Below are 16,823 nucleotides of genomic sequence, written 5' to 3' on the forward strand. Positions count from 1 at the left end.
GGCCGCCCGTTGCACAAGCTCCGCCCTCCCTCGCTTCCCATTGGCTCGCACTGCAGGCCTCACGCTTTTTTTTTACAAGAGGCCACGCCCCTCTGCGGCTTCCAGTCGCCGGGAGTTTGGCGCGATCCACCTTCCTCGGCCTTCCATTGGCCCAGCATTGCAGGCCCACAGGTTCCGGGCCTTCCGAGCCCAGCCTGCTTTCCACACCGGGCGTGCTGTACGCCCCTTCACGTTGGCCGAGCATGGACGATTTCGGACCTCCTGCCCAGTGTCCACCATCCGGGACTCTCACCCCAAACAAACCCTGCCCCTCGCTCTAGCTCCAGGCCCTGCCTCCCATCCCACCGCAATTCAGCGAAGGCAGAGGCCCGCCCCCTCTCCCCTATCCGCGCCTACGCTGTTGCCTCTACCCTTGTAAGCCCTGCCCACTTCCCCGGACGCTTGGAGTTTTTCTGCTTCCGGTGCAAGCGAATGGGCCCTCTGAGTGGCACCCGGTTCCAACCAGGGCTTCACCACGTTGCAGCCGTCTGGCATCTGGAAAATGATCTCCCCATCAGTACAGGGGGAGTAATTCTGGTCCCGAGCGCCCTACTTCCCTCCAAGACTGACTTCCATCCCTTGTCAACTTCTGGGATTTCCTTCCAAGGATTCCACCCCATCGTTTATTTTATATTGAATCATTCCTAGGTTTTCATTTCACCCATTAAAAAGAAAAAAAAAACCTCCGATGGCCCCACATTCTCCACTTGTGACTGTCCATTTGCTCCTTTTTTTAGCAAAATCCATCTATACTTAACTGTCTCCGTAAGCTCTTCTCCTATTCTTGAACCCACTCCAAACAGGCTCTTACCCGCCTCTCTATAAGAGCTGCTCCGGATTATTCCAACAGTCTCCAAACCAGTCCCTCTCCCCACTGTCTCTCACCTACCTGCTCAACCCCACCCTCCTTGCCAATATGAACAGGATAAAATGCAAATGTCCTAGAAGGGCCTTCTGGGCCCAATTAAACTTCCAGAGCCAATAATGAAATAGTGATTATCTTATGTCAAGCACTTACTATGTGCAAGCGCTGTTCCATGCCCTTTTGACATATGAACTCATTTAATCCTCACAACAGCTCTGGAAGGGAGGTGTATTAGCAATATCCCCATTTTATAGATGCTGAAACTGAAGCACAGGGAGGTTAAGGAACTGACCCAAGGTTGCACAGCTTGTAAGTGATAGAGGCAGAATGTGAACTCAAGCAGTGCTGCCTGGGCCTCCAGACTGGAAACACTTCAAGAATGGGCCTGTGCTTCAACCACATGGCTCCCTCATGCCTATCACAGGGTGTCGTTTTGGGGACCCACCCAGATACCACTGTGGTTATGTTGAATTTTATTCTGAGTGAGCTGGGAAACCAGAAGGGGTTTTGAATAATCTAAGTCACACAAAACCTGCACATGATTGTTCATAGCGGCTTTATATGTAATAGCCAAAAACTGGAGAAACCAAAATGCCCCTCAGTAGGTGGTTACAAAAACCGTGGTCCATCCATACCATAGAACACTGCTCAGCAATAAAAGAACAAAATATGGTAACACAATAACTTGGATGAGTCTCAAACAGTTATGCTCAGAGAACCAATTGGTGGTTGTCAGAGGCAGGGGGTGAGGGGTGGAGGAAACGGATGAAGGTAGTCAAAAGGTACAAACTTCTAGTTATGAGATGAGTAAATCCTGGGTATGTAAGGTACAGCGTAGTAACTACAATTAACAATACTGTATTGTATATTTGAAAGTTGCTAAGAGAGTAGATCTTAAAGGTTCTTATCACAAGAAAAACAGTTTATAACCATGTAAAGTGATGAATGTTAACTAAACATACTGTGGTGATCATCTCACAATAAATACAAATAATAAATCATTATGTTGTATAACTTAAACTTATACAATATCATATGTCAATTATATCTCAATAGAACTTGGCGGGGGGCGCGGGGGAGGAAGTTCCCTGGCTGTCCAGTGGTTAGGACTCTGTGCTTTCACTGCCGAGGGCCCAGGTTCAAAAACTGGTCAGGGAACTAAGATCCCACAAGCTGCGTGACATGACCAAAAAAAAAAAAAAAAAAAACTTAAGGGGAAAAGCATTCTCTACGCACAAGCTCAAAAAAAATTATGCTAAATTGCTAAAAAAAAAAAAAATTATGCTGAGTGAAAGAAGCCAGTCTCAAAAGGTTACATATTGTGTGACTCCATTGATATGATAATCTCCAAGCGACAAAACCATAGTGTAGGAGGACAGATCAATGGTTGCCAGGGGGTACGGAAAGTGTGACATATGGACATACGGAAAGTGTGACATATAGCATGAGGAATTTTGAGGGGTGATGGAGCTGTTCTGTATCCAGATTGTAGTGGTGGTTGCATGTGTTAAAATTCATTGAACTGGGCTTCCCTGGTGGCGCAGTGGTTGAGAGTCTGCCTGCCAATGCAGGGGACACGGGTTCGTGCCCCAGTCTGGGAAGATCCCACATGCCGCGGAGCGGCTGGGCCCATGAGCCATGGCCGCTGATCCTGCGCATCCGGAGCCTGTGCTCCGCAGCGGGAGAGGCCACAGCAGTGAGAGGCCCATGTACCATTAAAAAAAAAAAAAAAAAAAAAAAAAATTCATTGAACTGTACACTAAAAAATCTGTTTTACTGTAGGATGCTTTAAAAATAAAATTATACATGTAACTTCATACATATGTGTGTATATAGACAGATATTATACACACTCACACTATGTAAATAAAAAAAATTTTTTTTGGCCGCACCATGCAGCATGCGGGATGTGGGATCTTAGTTCCCCGACCAGGGATTGAACCCGGGCCCTTGGCAGTGGAAGTGTGGAGCCCTAACCACTGGACAGCTAGGGAATTCCCAATAAATAAATAAAGCTAGTGTATTTAAAAGATACACTAGGACCAAACTGAAATTTTTCCTTGAAGTAATCATCAGCCTTCAAAGAGAACTGAGAAAGGGAATAAATTTCTGCCTGTGCAATTCAAAGGTTTCTTTCATGCCACATGCAGGATATGTTACTGTTAAGAGCTTCACATTTTGGGAAACAGTGAACTTACCAGACCTTTCCTCATCAATCCTCATATTTATGAGTTTCAGAGAAAGCACAGGGTCTAAAAATGTCAAAGAGGGAAAAAACCATGTGTCATGGTTTAATGACCTTCGTTTAATGACCTCTGAGACACAGAGAAGGAAAGGGACCTTCCCACGTCTCAGCAAGTGGTTCAAAGCTAAACTGGAACCCAGATCTCCAGACCCCCTGGTTCAGTGGGCATGAGGGGCCTGTGTTTCTAAGCACTCTTACAGCCTTTAAGAAGCAGCCCAAGGCACCAGGCTCCTTCTAAACTGTGATGCAAGGCCGCAGTCCTTGCTTCCATCTCCTTGAACCAAAGACAGCGCCACCTGGGCGGCTAGTCATCCTCACCAGGCAGGTAAAACTGTGAGTCTTGCAGAGCTGACTGTGTTTACTGAGTCTATAGCCTTCTGGGAAGTGGTTAGGAAAAGCCGGATTATTTGTTATATTTGTTTGCTACTTCTTGCCACTGTCGTTAAAGAGAGAGCTGTACGGAGGCAAGCAGAGGTAGCAGGGACTCTAACAATATTGAGGTAGTCTCTCTCCATGCAGACTACAATTTAAATCGACTGAGTCTGGTGATTTGGGGGGTTCAAAGGGAAGCAGCGATACAAAGTGGCCCTGAGGAGGCAGTTATAGCAAGAGATTAACCATTTCTCAGCATCCTTGAGAGAATGCCAAGGTCCAATCAAGTATAGAAGCCAGGAAATAAATGAGGGCATCATTCGGGTTTAAGAACTACGCCAGGTGGATGAACCTTGAGGACATGATGCTCATTGAAAGACAGATACTGTTATCATTCCACTTCTATGAGCCATTTAGAGTAGTCAACTTCATAAAGAAAAGACAGTAGAATGGTGGCTGCCAAAGGCTGGTGGGGGGCAGGAGGTGGTGAGGAATGAGGAGTTAGTGTTTCCTGGGGACAGAGTTTCAGTTTTATGAGACGAAGAGTTCTGGAGATGGATGGTGGGGGTGGTGGCACAACATTCTGAATGCACTTAATACCACTGAACTAACATACATTTCAAAGTAGTTAAGATGATCAGTTTTATGTTGTATGTATTTTGCCACAGTTTAAAAAATGAAAAGGAAAAAAAAAGAGCCATGCCAGCGGAAATCTTTGGCTGTGGTTACTTGCCCATTTAACTGCCTGAAGAAAAAAAGACCAGACACCTACTAAATTTTTGAGAGAAACTATGAGCTTGGCCTGCAAAAGATCTCTGGCATATAAAACAATGCCCCAGGGAGTTCCCTGGCGGTCCAGTGGTTAGGATTCAGCACTTTCACTGTGGGCCTGGGAACTAAGATCCTGCAAGCCTCGAGGTGAAGCCAAAAACAACAACAACCAAACGAAAACAATGCCCCAAGTTTGTACCATGAGGTCCTTAAAATCATACCACAGGAAATGGAATGAGAAAGCTTCAGAAGTGGTGATGGGGAAGAGAGGCCAGTGAGGAACCTCCCAGAGGATACAGCCAAGGACCATGGGCAAAGACCATTACTCTCAGCAATGGCAGTCTTCACAATTCCTGCCTAACTAAATATTTTAATTGCTAAATTCAGTGATTTCTGTGGGCTTCCCATGCTTCCACTGAGGTTTTTGGTTTACTATGGCTTTAACATTTATTTTGCATGTAGATTGGAAGTTTTTTTTTCAAGTCTGTGGGTCACCAGCCACAAGAAGCCATTCCAGGGCTCGAAGAACAGTGTGAATTAGATGCTGTGAATGATTGACTCATCAGGCTATGACCTCGGAGAGGATACTCTATATATGAGGAGTGCGTGGTTGTGGTATGACACTGAGTAGAGGGGCACCAGTCCTTCTGGTTCTGCCAAGGAAGATGCCTTCAGGTGTTTCAGCACCAAGATATTTACAAGACAAAGAAATCCTTCTCTTGCTAATACTGCCTGCCTCTCATAGCATAACTTTTTAAATTGTAATTGGGGCAAAATACACATACCATAAAATTTACCACTGTGACCATTTTTAAGTGTGCAGTTCAGTGGTTGCTAGGTATATTCACATTGTCGTGCAACTATCACCACCATCCATCCCCAGAACTTTTTCATCCTGCAAAACTGAAACTTCATAGTCATTAAACAACTCTCCATTCTCCCTCTCCCGGCTCCAGCCCCTGGTAATCACTGTTCTACTTTCTGTCTCTATGAATTTGATCTCTCTAGTTACCTCATATACACAGAATCCTACAATATTTGTCCTTTTTTGTCTGGCTTATTTCATTCAGCATAGTGGCCTCGAGATTCATCCATGTTGTAGCATTTGTCAGACTGTCCTTTTTTAAGGCTGTATAATATTTCATTGTGTGTATCTACCACGTTTTGATTATCCATTCATTTGTCAGTGGGTTCTTGGAATGCTTCTACCTCTTGGCTACTGTGAATAGTGCTGCTATGAACATGAGTGTACAAATGCTTTCAATTCTTTTTTTTTAAGATTTATTTATTATTTGTTTATTGACTTTATTTATTTTTGGCTGTGTCGGGTCTTAGCTGCAGCATGCAGGATCTTCGTGGAGGCATGTGGGATCTTTCATTGTGGTGTACAGGCTTTCTCTTCTCTAGTTGTAACACGTAGGCTCCAGGGTACATGGGCTCTGTAGTCGTGGTGTGCAGGTTCCAGAGTACATGGGCTCTGTAGTTTGCAGCTCACAGGCTCTAGCTGAGGCACACGAGCTCAGTAGTTGTGGCATGCGGGCCTAGTTGCCCTGCCGCATGTGGGATCTTAGTTCCCTAACCAGGGATTGAACCCACGTCCCCTGCATTGTAAGGTGGATTCTTTACCACTGGGTCACCAGGGAAGTCCCTCAGTTCTCTTCTATATATACCCAGAAGTCAACTTGCTAGATCATATGGTAATTCTATTTTTCATTTTTAATCTTTTGAGGACTCACCATACCATTTTCCATAGCAACTGCACCATTTTATAATTCCATCAACAGTGTGCAATTGTTCCAATTTCTCTACATCCTCACCAACACTTGTTATAATGGAAGCCTCATCACTAGTGTTTATCTTGCTCTTTTTTTCTAGTTTCTTGAGGTGTAAAGTTAGGTTACTGACCTGGGATCTTTCTTCTTTTTTAATGTAAGCGCTTACAGCTATGAATTTCCCTCGGAGCATAGCTTTTGCTGAATCCCACAAGATTTGGTATGTTGTGCGTTCATTTTCATTTATTTTAAGTATATTCCAATCTAACTTGTAATTTCTTCTTTCACCTATTGGTCAAAGGTGTGTTGTTTAATTTCTATATATTTGTAAAGTGTCCAGTTTTCCTCCTGTTACTCATTTCTCATTTCATTCCATTGTGGTCAGAGAAGATACTTTGGATGATTTCAATCCATCATCTGTGCTTAATTAAACAGAAGTGAACTACTAAACTACAAAACTCACTTCACATCTATTAGGATGGCTAAACTCTTCAAAACCAGAAAATAACAAGTGTTGACAAAGATGTGGAGAAATTAGAACTCTAGTACACTACTGGTGGGAATGTAAAATAGTGCAGCCACTATGAAAAACAATTTGGTGATTCCTCAAAAAGTTAAACAGAATTACCTTATGATCCAGCAATTCCACTCCTAGTTACATACCCAAAGGGATCGAAAACAAGGACTCAATCAGATACGTATACACAAGTGTTCATAGCAGCACTATTCACAGTAGCCAAAATGTGGAAACAACCCAAGTGTCCATCAACAGATGAATGGATAAACAAAAAATATATATATCCATGTGAATAACATGGAATATTATTCAGCCATAGACAGGAATGAAGTTCTGATATGTGCTACAACATGGATGCTCCTTCAAAACGTTATGCTGAGTGAAATAAGCCAGACACAATAGGACAAGTATTCTATGATTCCACTTATATGAAACATGTAGAATAGGCATATTCATAGTGACAGAAAGTAAGTTAGATGTTACCAGGGATGGGGAGGATGGGGGAATGAAGAGTCATTACTTAAAGGGCACACAATTTCAATTTAGGAGGATGAAAAAACTTTTGGAAAGAGATGGTGGTGATGGTTGCACAAACTTGTGGATGTAATTAATGCCCCTGAGTTGTACACTTAAAAATGATTAAATAGTAGAAATTCATCTCATGTTCTTGTAAGTGGCTAACCATTATCCTTAATTTTGAAGACGAAAATGGTGGTAATTTGAAACTGAGCTTCAAAATTTTAAAAAGGAGATGGAAGAACTTAAAACAGCTTAATGCCATTTTCAAAAAGAATAAAGCAAACTAAATAATATTAACAGTTCTTATCCATTCATTCAATCAACAAATATTTGTCAACTGAATCCAAAATACCAGGCTCCATGCTATGCCCTGTAAACACACGTTATTTTTGGACCTTACACTGTAGTGAGGGGTTGTACGAAGACCTTACACTGTCTAAAGGAGACAAACAATAGATAATAAGGTCATTTTAGTTAGTGATAAATACTTGGAAAAAATAGTATCAAGAGACTGAGAAGACAAACCACAGACTGGGAGAAAATATTTGCAAAAGATGTATCTCATAAAGGACTGTTATCCAAAATATACAAAGAATTCATAAAGTTCAACAATAAGAAGAAAATTTTAAAAGGATAAAAAGTTTTGTTATATATATTTCACTACAATAAAAAAAATTTTAATTCTTCCTTTTTTCTTTCTTTCCCCATCATATACCAAAGAAATAAAAGACCCAAGGGGGAGAGAGGTGGCCAACAATCGTGAAAACATCATTTAAGTGTGACAGGAAAAATAAAGGCAGCCTTTGGTTGGCAACATTCATTCTCCCCACACACACACCCCCAAAAAAAGGGAACTACTTCTGAGCGAGACAAAATAAAAGGATGCTGGACCGGGTGCCAACCCCTGTTCACTGCTAGGTAAAGAACTGCCCTCCACTGCCCGCCAGCACCGGGTAGGGTCAGGGCCGCCCTCCACTAGTGACCATCATGCGCTGCAGACCGCCTTGCAACCCAGCAGAGTCAAAGAAGTGAAAACGAAGGGAAAGGGCAGCCTTTATGGAGCTCATGCTGGGTCTCAGGCACTGTTTGTAAATTGCCTCACCCAGGCTACTTCATTTAAGGTTATGGGAGTGGCCTCTGTTTTCCAGGTGGGAGAACTGAGTGTCAGGCAGGGCAAGTGTTCATGAAAAAGCTAGACCCGGAACTTAGGACGAGTGTTTAGTTTTAAAACTCCGCGGCTTCGCTCCAGGGTCCTCCTCGATGCCACCCTCACATCTTTATTGCGCAGAGTGTGTACCACCGGGTTCAGCAGCGGTGTCACCACCGTGTAGAACACAGCCACCAGGTGGTCCCGGTCCGGGTTCCCTCTGGACTCAGGCCTCAGGTAGGTGATGGAGGGGCAGCCAAAATGCACAATGACCACGGTGAGGTGGGCCGCACAGGTGGAGAAGGGCTTGTGCCGGCCGGCTGCTGAGGGGATCCTCAGGAGGGCGGCCACAGTGAAGGTGTAGGAGAGGAGGATGAGGAAGGAGACCAGCACCACGAGGATACTCAGGAAGAAGAATGCCAGCGCTTTGCCGGCACTCCCCTTGCAGCTGAACTTCAGGACCGCGTGATGTCGCAGAAGAAGTGTTCCACGCGTTCGCTGCGGCACAAGGGCGAGGAGAAGATCAGGCTGGTCTCGATCAAGGCCACCGAGGACCCGAAGCAGAAAACTAGGGCTCCCAGGTAGAGGCAAACTGTGGGTCTCATGATCACCCAATAACGCAGGGGATGACAGATGGCAACGCAGCGGTAGTAACCCATCAGGGTAAGGAGGAAGCAGTGGGTGCATCCCAGGCCCAGGTAGAAGAACGTCTGAGCCCAATAGCCAGGGATGGAGATAGCTCCACTCTCCATGAGCAGATGAGCCAGCATGTTGGGGATGGTGACCAGCGTGTAGCAGGTCTCAGAGAGGGACAGCACGGCCAGGAAGCGGTACATGGGAGTGTGAAGGGTCCAATCCGCATGTACGATGGTGATGATGGTGACATTGCCGCTCAGGGTAACCAAGTATGTGAGGAAGGACAGTGCAAAGAGGGTGGTCCTCAGGCCTGGGAAGGTGGAGAAACCCACCAGCATGAACTCCGTCACCAGCCAGGTGGCATTTTCCCACTGCTTCTCTGGAACCTGAGAGGAGAAAGCAGAGGAAATGGAATAGGACAACTTAATAAGGCTCTGCTAAGCAACAGATACCAGTGAGATAGGATAATCATCCCTGTTTTACAAAAAAAAGAAAAAAGGAAAAAAGGAAAGAGAGACTCAGAAATGAGGTCACTGTTTTCCTCATATCACCCAGCTAGCAGCTCTTCAACAGACGAGAAAATTACAGATATGGAAATGACCTGAGTGCCAATTAACAGAGGAATGGATAAAGATTGGTACATAGACACATTGGAATATTATTCAGTGGTGAGAAAGAAGGCAATAGTGCCATTTTTGACAATATAGATGGACTTTGAGGACATCATGCCAAGTATGATGTCAGACAGAGAAAGAAAAATACTGTATGATCTCACTTGTATGTGTAACCTAAAAGCCAAACTTGTAAAAAAACGGAAAAAAAAGAGTAAAATGGTGGTCACCAGGGCCTGGGATACATTGATATATTGTAATATGATTACCACTGTAGCCATATTCAGCATCTCTATCGTGTCACATAATTATTATAGTTCTTAGAGTCTCTAAGTAATCCTTGCCTCATCTCCAAAGCCATGGGTAGTGGAGTGGGGAAGGGAGACAGACAATAAAAGTGTATTATCAAAGTTTTGACTGAAATAAAAACACACAAAATGAGAGCTGTGAGTTTCAGCTTTATTTGGGGACTTTCTGAGGACTATAGCCCAGGAGACAGCCTCTCAGAGAGCTCTGAGCAACTGCTCCGAAGAGGTGGGGGGCAGGTCAGCATATATGTAATTCTGGAGAAGGGGATGAGCAATCAAGCACACCTCTTCGTAGAAAATTACTGCTGGTCACAAGGCACAGTTATTTTAGTTAATGATTTTAGTGCTTTTCTAAGTATGGGAAGATGTAAGAAATTGGGTTCATAGAAGTCTCTCCTGGGGCTTCCCTGGTGGTGCAATGGTTAAGAATCCGCCTGCCAATGCAGGGGACACAGGTTGGAGTCCTGGTCCGGGAAGATCCCACATGCTGTGGAGCAACTAAGCCCGTGCGCCACAACTAATGAGCCTGTGCTCTAGAGCCTGCGAGCCACAACTACTGAGCCCATGGACTACTGAGCCCATGTGCTGCAACTACTGAAGCCCGCACACCTGGAGCCCATGCCCCGCAACAAGAGAAGCCACCATAATGAGAAGCCCGCACACCACAACGAAGAGTAGTCCCCACTCACTGCAACTAGAGAAAACCTGTGCACAGCAACAAAGACCCAGTGCAACCAAAAATAAATAAATAAAATAAATAAATTTATTTTTTAAAAAATCTCTCCTGAAAATATCTAACTGTCTGAAGGGCTGTTCTGTCAGTTTTCCCAGAGCACAGAGAACCTCATTCCTGATCTCCACCCTGAACCCTTTCAGGGTATGTTGAAGGTCAGTGACTGCAATGGCCAATGACTCAATTCTTGAAGAGCCCGGTGGCCAGTGACATTCTTTTTTTTTTTTAACTTTATTTATTTTTTTTAATTTTCTGTACGCGGGCCTCTCACTGTTGTGGCCTCTCCCTTTGCGGAGCACAGGCTCCGGACGCGCAGGCTCAGCGGCCATGGCTCACGGGCCCAGCCGCTCTGCGGCATGTGGGATCTTCCCGGACCGGGGCAGGAACCTGCGTCCCCTGCATCGGCAGGCAGACTCTCAACCACTGCGCCACCAGGGAAGCCCCCAGTGACATTCTTTAGTGGGACCACTACAATTTAATCCCAGCTGGAGGTCCCTGAGGGGCAACAAGGGAAGTGGGATGTTTGTCCACCAGCCCCAAATCGTCTTGCTCAAGAGTTTTGACCAGAAGGCATTAATCTCCCAGTACTTCCAAACCTGCCACATGTACAGGGAATTCAAAGTCTGGCAGGTAAGGAAGAGAATAAGCGCCAAGGGGATATGGTCCAGGAATTTACAGGGTCCTCTACAATCCGTGTAAAAAGAATACCCAAGAAAGGTAAAGCCTGTAGCATCGATATCTGAAATGAACAAAGGAATACTTTTAGGAGACCTAATACCCAGCGCTACATCAAGTCTTCCATGAGCCCTAGGCACTTTTGCCTTCCTCCATAAAAATTGTTTTTGTGTTTTTGTTTTTGTTTTAAAAAGGGAATTCCCTGGCAGTCCAGTGGTTAGGACTCTGCAATTCCATTTCAGGGAGCAGGGGTTCCATCCCTGGCCCAGGAACTAAGATTCTGCAAGCCTTGCAGAGCAGCCAAAGAAAAAAAATCGTTTTAAATTTTTATTTAAATTTTATTTTTTAAATTTTTATTTAAATATAATTTAATTTATTAAATAAATTAAATACAATTTAATTTTTTAATTTATTTCAGTTTTATAAAAATTTAAAATTTTACATTTTAGGACTGTGTTGGTGTAAAATGAATATAATTTTCACCCTAAAAATTTATTTATTTCTTCTGATCTTAGACATTAACACAATTTCATGAGCCCCTTAATGGTATTGCAGGCCCTAGGCCTTGTGCTAATAAATACATCTGTGTTAATTAAATGGAAAATAACTCTGAATTATTGACCTTTTTTTTTTGGCCATGCTGCCGGCATTCGGGATCTTAGTTCCCCCACCAGGGATGGAACCCGTGCCCCCTACAGTGGAAGCACGGAGTCCTAACCACTGGGCCGCCAGGAAATTCCCATAAAATTATTGACCATTTTAATTCAAACAACGAAGCATTAGTAAAAATCCTGGATTGGCCATAGTTTTATTATTTTATAATCAATTAACCTGCTAGCTCAGAAAAATATGTATAACCTATTTTGGAATGTTTCTGAGTATTTTGCACTCATTTGGAAAATGGTCCTAATGTAATCTTTCCCTGCTTATCAAGAGTTAATTGGTTTGGGGCTTCCCTGGTGGCACAGTGGTTGAGAGTCCGCCTGCCGATGCAGGGGACACGGGTTCGTGTCCCGGTCCGGGAGGATCCCACATGCCGCGGAGCGGCTGGGCCTGTGAGCCATGGCCGCTGAGCCTGCGTGTCCGGAGCCTGTGCTCCGCAACGGCAGAGGCCACAACAGTGAGAGGCCCGCATACCGCAAAAAAAAAAAAAAAAAAAAAGAGTTAATTGGTTTGGAGAGAAGCACATTTCAGCCTTGAAATCCTGAAATACCGACTCTGAGACGAGGATGGGTAGAGGCGGGGGAGAGGTGAGTCCTGATTTATGCGCCATCTAGTGGCATTTTGGGTAATCTGCAAGCCGGTGACCCTTAGGAGAGAATAAATAGCTGTGCCCCTGAAATTACTCACCTGCAGCAATGGAAGGAGAGAAATTGAGAATGACCCTTTAAATGTTTTGGAAGTTTGTTGAAATTTTAATTTGTGAAAAATAAATTTTAGATTATTATTATTATAGTTCTGAGAATATATAAAGTAGAGAAAAACAACAAAAATGTGCTTGGTCAAGTCCAAAGACATTCTGTTTATAAAGACTAGTCAGGACCATCAAAGAACTTAACAGGTGCAAAAAGTGAGGAAGGGATGCCCTATTTTCATGAAGAAAGGAAAACCAGGAGGCAGGAAGTAGGCAGCCCTGTTGATCAAGCCAGCAGTGCAAACTTTTTCTGTAAAAGGCCAGATAATGACTATTTTAGGCCATTTGGGCTGTATGATCTCCGTCACAACTGCTCAGCTCTGCCCATCTAGTGTGAAAGCAACCACAGATAATGTATACGTGTCCATGACTGTTTCAATAAAACTTTATTTACAAAAAACAGGCAGGGGGCCAGATTTGGCCCTCAGGCTATAGTTTGCCAACACCTGATCCAGCACAAATAAAACTAAAAGAATATTCAACTTAGGGAAATTCCAGTGAGGTCCTCTGAGGGATTCACACTGAGAAAAAAAAGCAAAGCCTGACTTGAAATCTTCGAAAACTAAATAAAGCAAAATGAAACTCCAAAGCTAAGAATCTCAGACTCCACTTAAGAAATCTAGATCTAAGAAAAGGCACACTTGACAGAGATGCCCAGAGCATGTGTCTGAAAGAGACTTTTTTATTTCAAATTAAACTGCACCAGAAAGAACACCAGAGCCTTTATATAGTGAGAATTATAGAAATTCAATTAGCTGGAAGACTTCACAGAGGAAAAAATGTAGTTGGATTATGACCGCTAAAAAAGTGTAATTTCTGAATATCACAAAACATTGTTAAATTGAAATAAACGTATAGGCAAATCATAAACTAGAAAATGTTGTGGCCCTAAAAAATCTTTGGCTCTTCTTTTGCACAGCAAAGAAAACCATAAACAAAATGAAAAGACAACATACAGACTGGGAGAAAATATTTGCAAATGACACAACTGACAAGGGCTTAATTTCCAAAATATACAAACAGCTCATACTGCTCAATATCAAAAAAAAAAAAAAAAACAATCAAAAAATGGGCAAAAGACCTAAATAGACCTAAATTTTTTTAAATTATCCAATTGGCAAAGATTAAAGAGGAAAATGAGTGCTGGGTGTTAATGAGTGTGTGCAGAACGAGGCCGTCTACCGTCATCTTTACATTGCTGGTTGCAGGAACATGCAATTTGTCATTTATCTGAAGTCCTACTTTGGTTCTATAATTCTGCTTCTAGATTTTTCTCATAAAGAAATTATCTGACACCAGGTACAAGGATATACATAGTAGCATTATTTAAAGTTAAAAAAAAAAGAAACAACATAAATGTTCAATAAAATGCCCTTACAAATCATTAAGAGGGGAAAAACCCCTAAAACTTTAATAGGAGAGAAGATGGACTATCATTAAAGTCACATCTTTGGGCTTCCCTGGTAGCGCAGTGGTTGAGAGTCCGCCTGCCGATGCAGGGGACGCGGGTTCGTGCCCCGGTCCGGGAAAATCCCACATACTGCGGAGCGGCTGGGCCCGTGAGCCATGGCCGCTGAGCCTGCGCGTCCAGAGCCTGTGCTCCGCAACGGGAGAGGCCACAACAGTGAGAGGCCCACGTACCGCAAAAAAAAAAAAAGGTCACATCTTTGAGAATAATTGATGACATGAGAAGAATTCTCATTTATGTGTTTTCTGAGAAATGTGTAACAAAATAATCAAATCCTAATTGACTCACTACAAACGCAAGTGTTTTTTATTCTTTTTTGTATGTCCCAATTTTCCTACATCGAACGGGAATCTTTGTAAACAGAGAAATAACATTTCTTAGAGGGATTTTTTTTCCCCTCTGGGTAAATATTTTTTATTGTTCTTAAAGAAGTTTAATGAATCTGGTTTGGAAAAAGGAAGCTAAGGGTAGAGATAAAGAGGTTCCCTTTGAAATACAAAATATGCTAACGCCATTTGTGATGAACATTTTCAATATATGATCTGAAGAGCAAATGTCTAGTAAAAACTGCAAATAGGTGGGTGACTTGGCTCCCTGGCAAGCCATGAGGAAGACTTTTTAGGAAGATCACAGGAAGCATGTGTGGGGACCTAAGGGAATTAGAGGAATTTTCGAGTGAGTTGATACTTTTTAGAGGGAGAAGTCGAGACCAAGTTGATGGACTCCCAACTGCAGTTGCCACATGGGGAAGGGGCCCTTCATAATATTAACACAGGCTTCCTCCAGGAATGTCAGCCTTTCTTGGGCCTCATGAATAGGTGAATTGGGAAGGAAACACCCCTCAACATACATTCAGTGTAGGAGTCTCCTCGACCTCAATTATCCAGCCTCTACTTACCTGCCTCCAGTGATAGGGAGGTCACTAACTGATAAAAATCCCCATTACATAAAGCAGAAATCCTGTGCTCAAGACAGTGACAGGCAGAGACAACACAATTGAGCTCTGGAATCAGAAAGACCTGTGTTTAAATACTGGCACCTTCACTAACTAGGAGCAACGTGACCCTGGGTAGCTGGCTTTGCCCCTCTGAGCCTCATCTGTGCAAGTAGATATTGATCCTCTGAGCTTACAGATAATAGTGAGATTCCCTAAACAATGGTATGAACCCTTTGGTCTCAGACTCCTTGCAAGGATAGCTGGGATTATTATTCTCGGCTTTGAACTGCTGGGGAAGCAGAACATAGAGGGGATCATCTGCTCACATTCTCATAGTGATGGTACCAAGATTTGAAGCCAGGAGTCCGTCTCTGGAGGCTGTGCTTCAAGGGCTGCAAGTTTTGCAGGCTCACCTTTCATGCTATACACATTCATTGAGCATCAGTTCTGTGCCAGGCACTGCTCTGGACACTAAGGACACAGCAGGGAATTAAATGGGCAGAGATCTCAGCTTTGGAGGAGCAAAAGGCTCTAGGGAAGTGAATCAGGAAATAAGCAATGAACATGATAACTAAATAAGTGAGACCGTATGTTGGAAGACAGTGCTACAGAAAAAGAAAAAGCAGAGAACTTAGGGGGTAATTGAGGGGTCTGAGGAGGGCTGCAATTTTACATAAGACCGTCAGAAAAGGACTTGCTGAGGTTTAATGCTCAGTTGCTCTGAAATTTCTTGTTTCCCCTCCTTATTTTCAGATCTCACCTTGAGGGCTGGGAATGGACCAGGGTGGCTTGTCCCAGTTTGGCAAAGGCCCCAAATTCATGCTTGAAAGAAATTAGGAAATCAGTCAAGAAATTGCATGGGGAAGAGCATTTCAGGTAGAGGCAACAGCCCATGCAAAGGCCCTGGGACCAGACTGTGCCTGGAACAAGAACCTCAAGGACAAACAGGGAGATAGAGGGAGTGATTGAGGTGGAGGAAGGAGGTGAGAGCAGAGAGGTGACTGAGCTGAGCGTGTCTTGTGGGTCAGAGTGAGGACTTTGGCTTTTATACCAAGTGATATGGGAGCCACAGAGGATTCTGAGCAGAGGAAGGACATGACCTGACTCAGAGGCTCCCAGGTGCTCTCTGGCTGCTGTGGGATAACAGAATGTGGGGGGACATGGATGACAGCCAAGAGACCAAGGAGGAGGTGGCTGAGCTGTTCCAGGTGAGTGATGATGGGTGGGGACCACGGAGGTGGTGAGAGGTGGCCGATTCTGGACAGGTTGTGCAGGTGGAGCCCACTGAATTTCCTGATGGGTTAGGTACGGGTGTGGAAGAAAGAGCAGGGTGTGGGAGCTGGCAAAGCTGTATGAGGGGGTGGGGGGGGAGGGTGGGATCAGTTCAGACAGGATGAGAGGAGATTCCGTTCATCTCAGGGAATGCTGGGGCGGACACACGCCGAGCACAGTGGACTCATGGCAGGCACCTCTCCATCCTCACCATGGAGGTGGCATCTGCCCAGTCCACAGAGAAGGAAGAGTAAAGAGGGAAGCCCTGAAAGTGGCTAAAAAAATTTATTTATTTATTTGTTTGTTTTCTTTTGTTTGTTTTTTGGCTGCATTGGGTCTTCATTGCTGCACGTGGGCTTTCTCTAGTTGCGTCGAGCGGGGGCTACTCTTCGTTGCGGTGTGCCAGCTTCTTATTGTGGTGGTTTCTCTTGTTGTGGAGCTCTAGGCATGCAGGCTTCAGTAGTTGTGGCGCACAGACTTAGCTGCTCCGTAGCATGTGGGATCTTCCCAGACCAGGGCTCG

General features: G+C 44.0%; 1 protein-coding gene across 1 annotated transcript; it reads right to left on the reverse strand.

The window, feature by feature from the left end:
* Positions 1 to 8,194: 8,194 nt before the first annotated feature.
* Positions 8,195 to 13,812, reverse strand: LOC307184946 (olfactory receptor 10T2-like; the record flags this gene model as incomplete). Its single annotated transcript, XM_079918688.1, is given in 3 exon segments — positions 8,195 to 8,711; positions 8,714 to 9,269; positions 13,807 to 13,812. Coding segments are annotated over 3 exon segments (981 nt in total). The 3' UTR covers positions 8,195 to 8,292.
* Between the last annotated feature and the right edge of the window lie 3,011 nt (positions 13,813 to 16,823).

Source organism: Stenella coeruleoalba (genome assembly GCF_951394435.1).
Source record: "Stenella coeruleoalba genome assembly, chromosome: 3".
NCBI classification, from domain to species: Eukaryota; Metazoa; Chordata; class Mammalia; order Artiodactyla; family Delphinidae; genus Stenella; species Stenella coeruleoalba.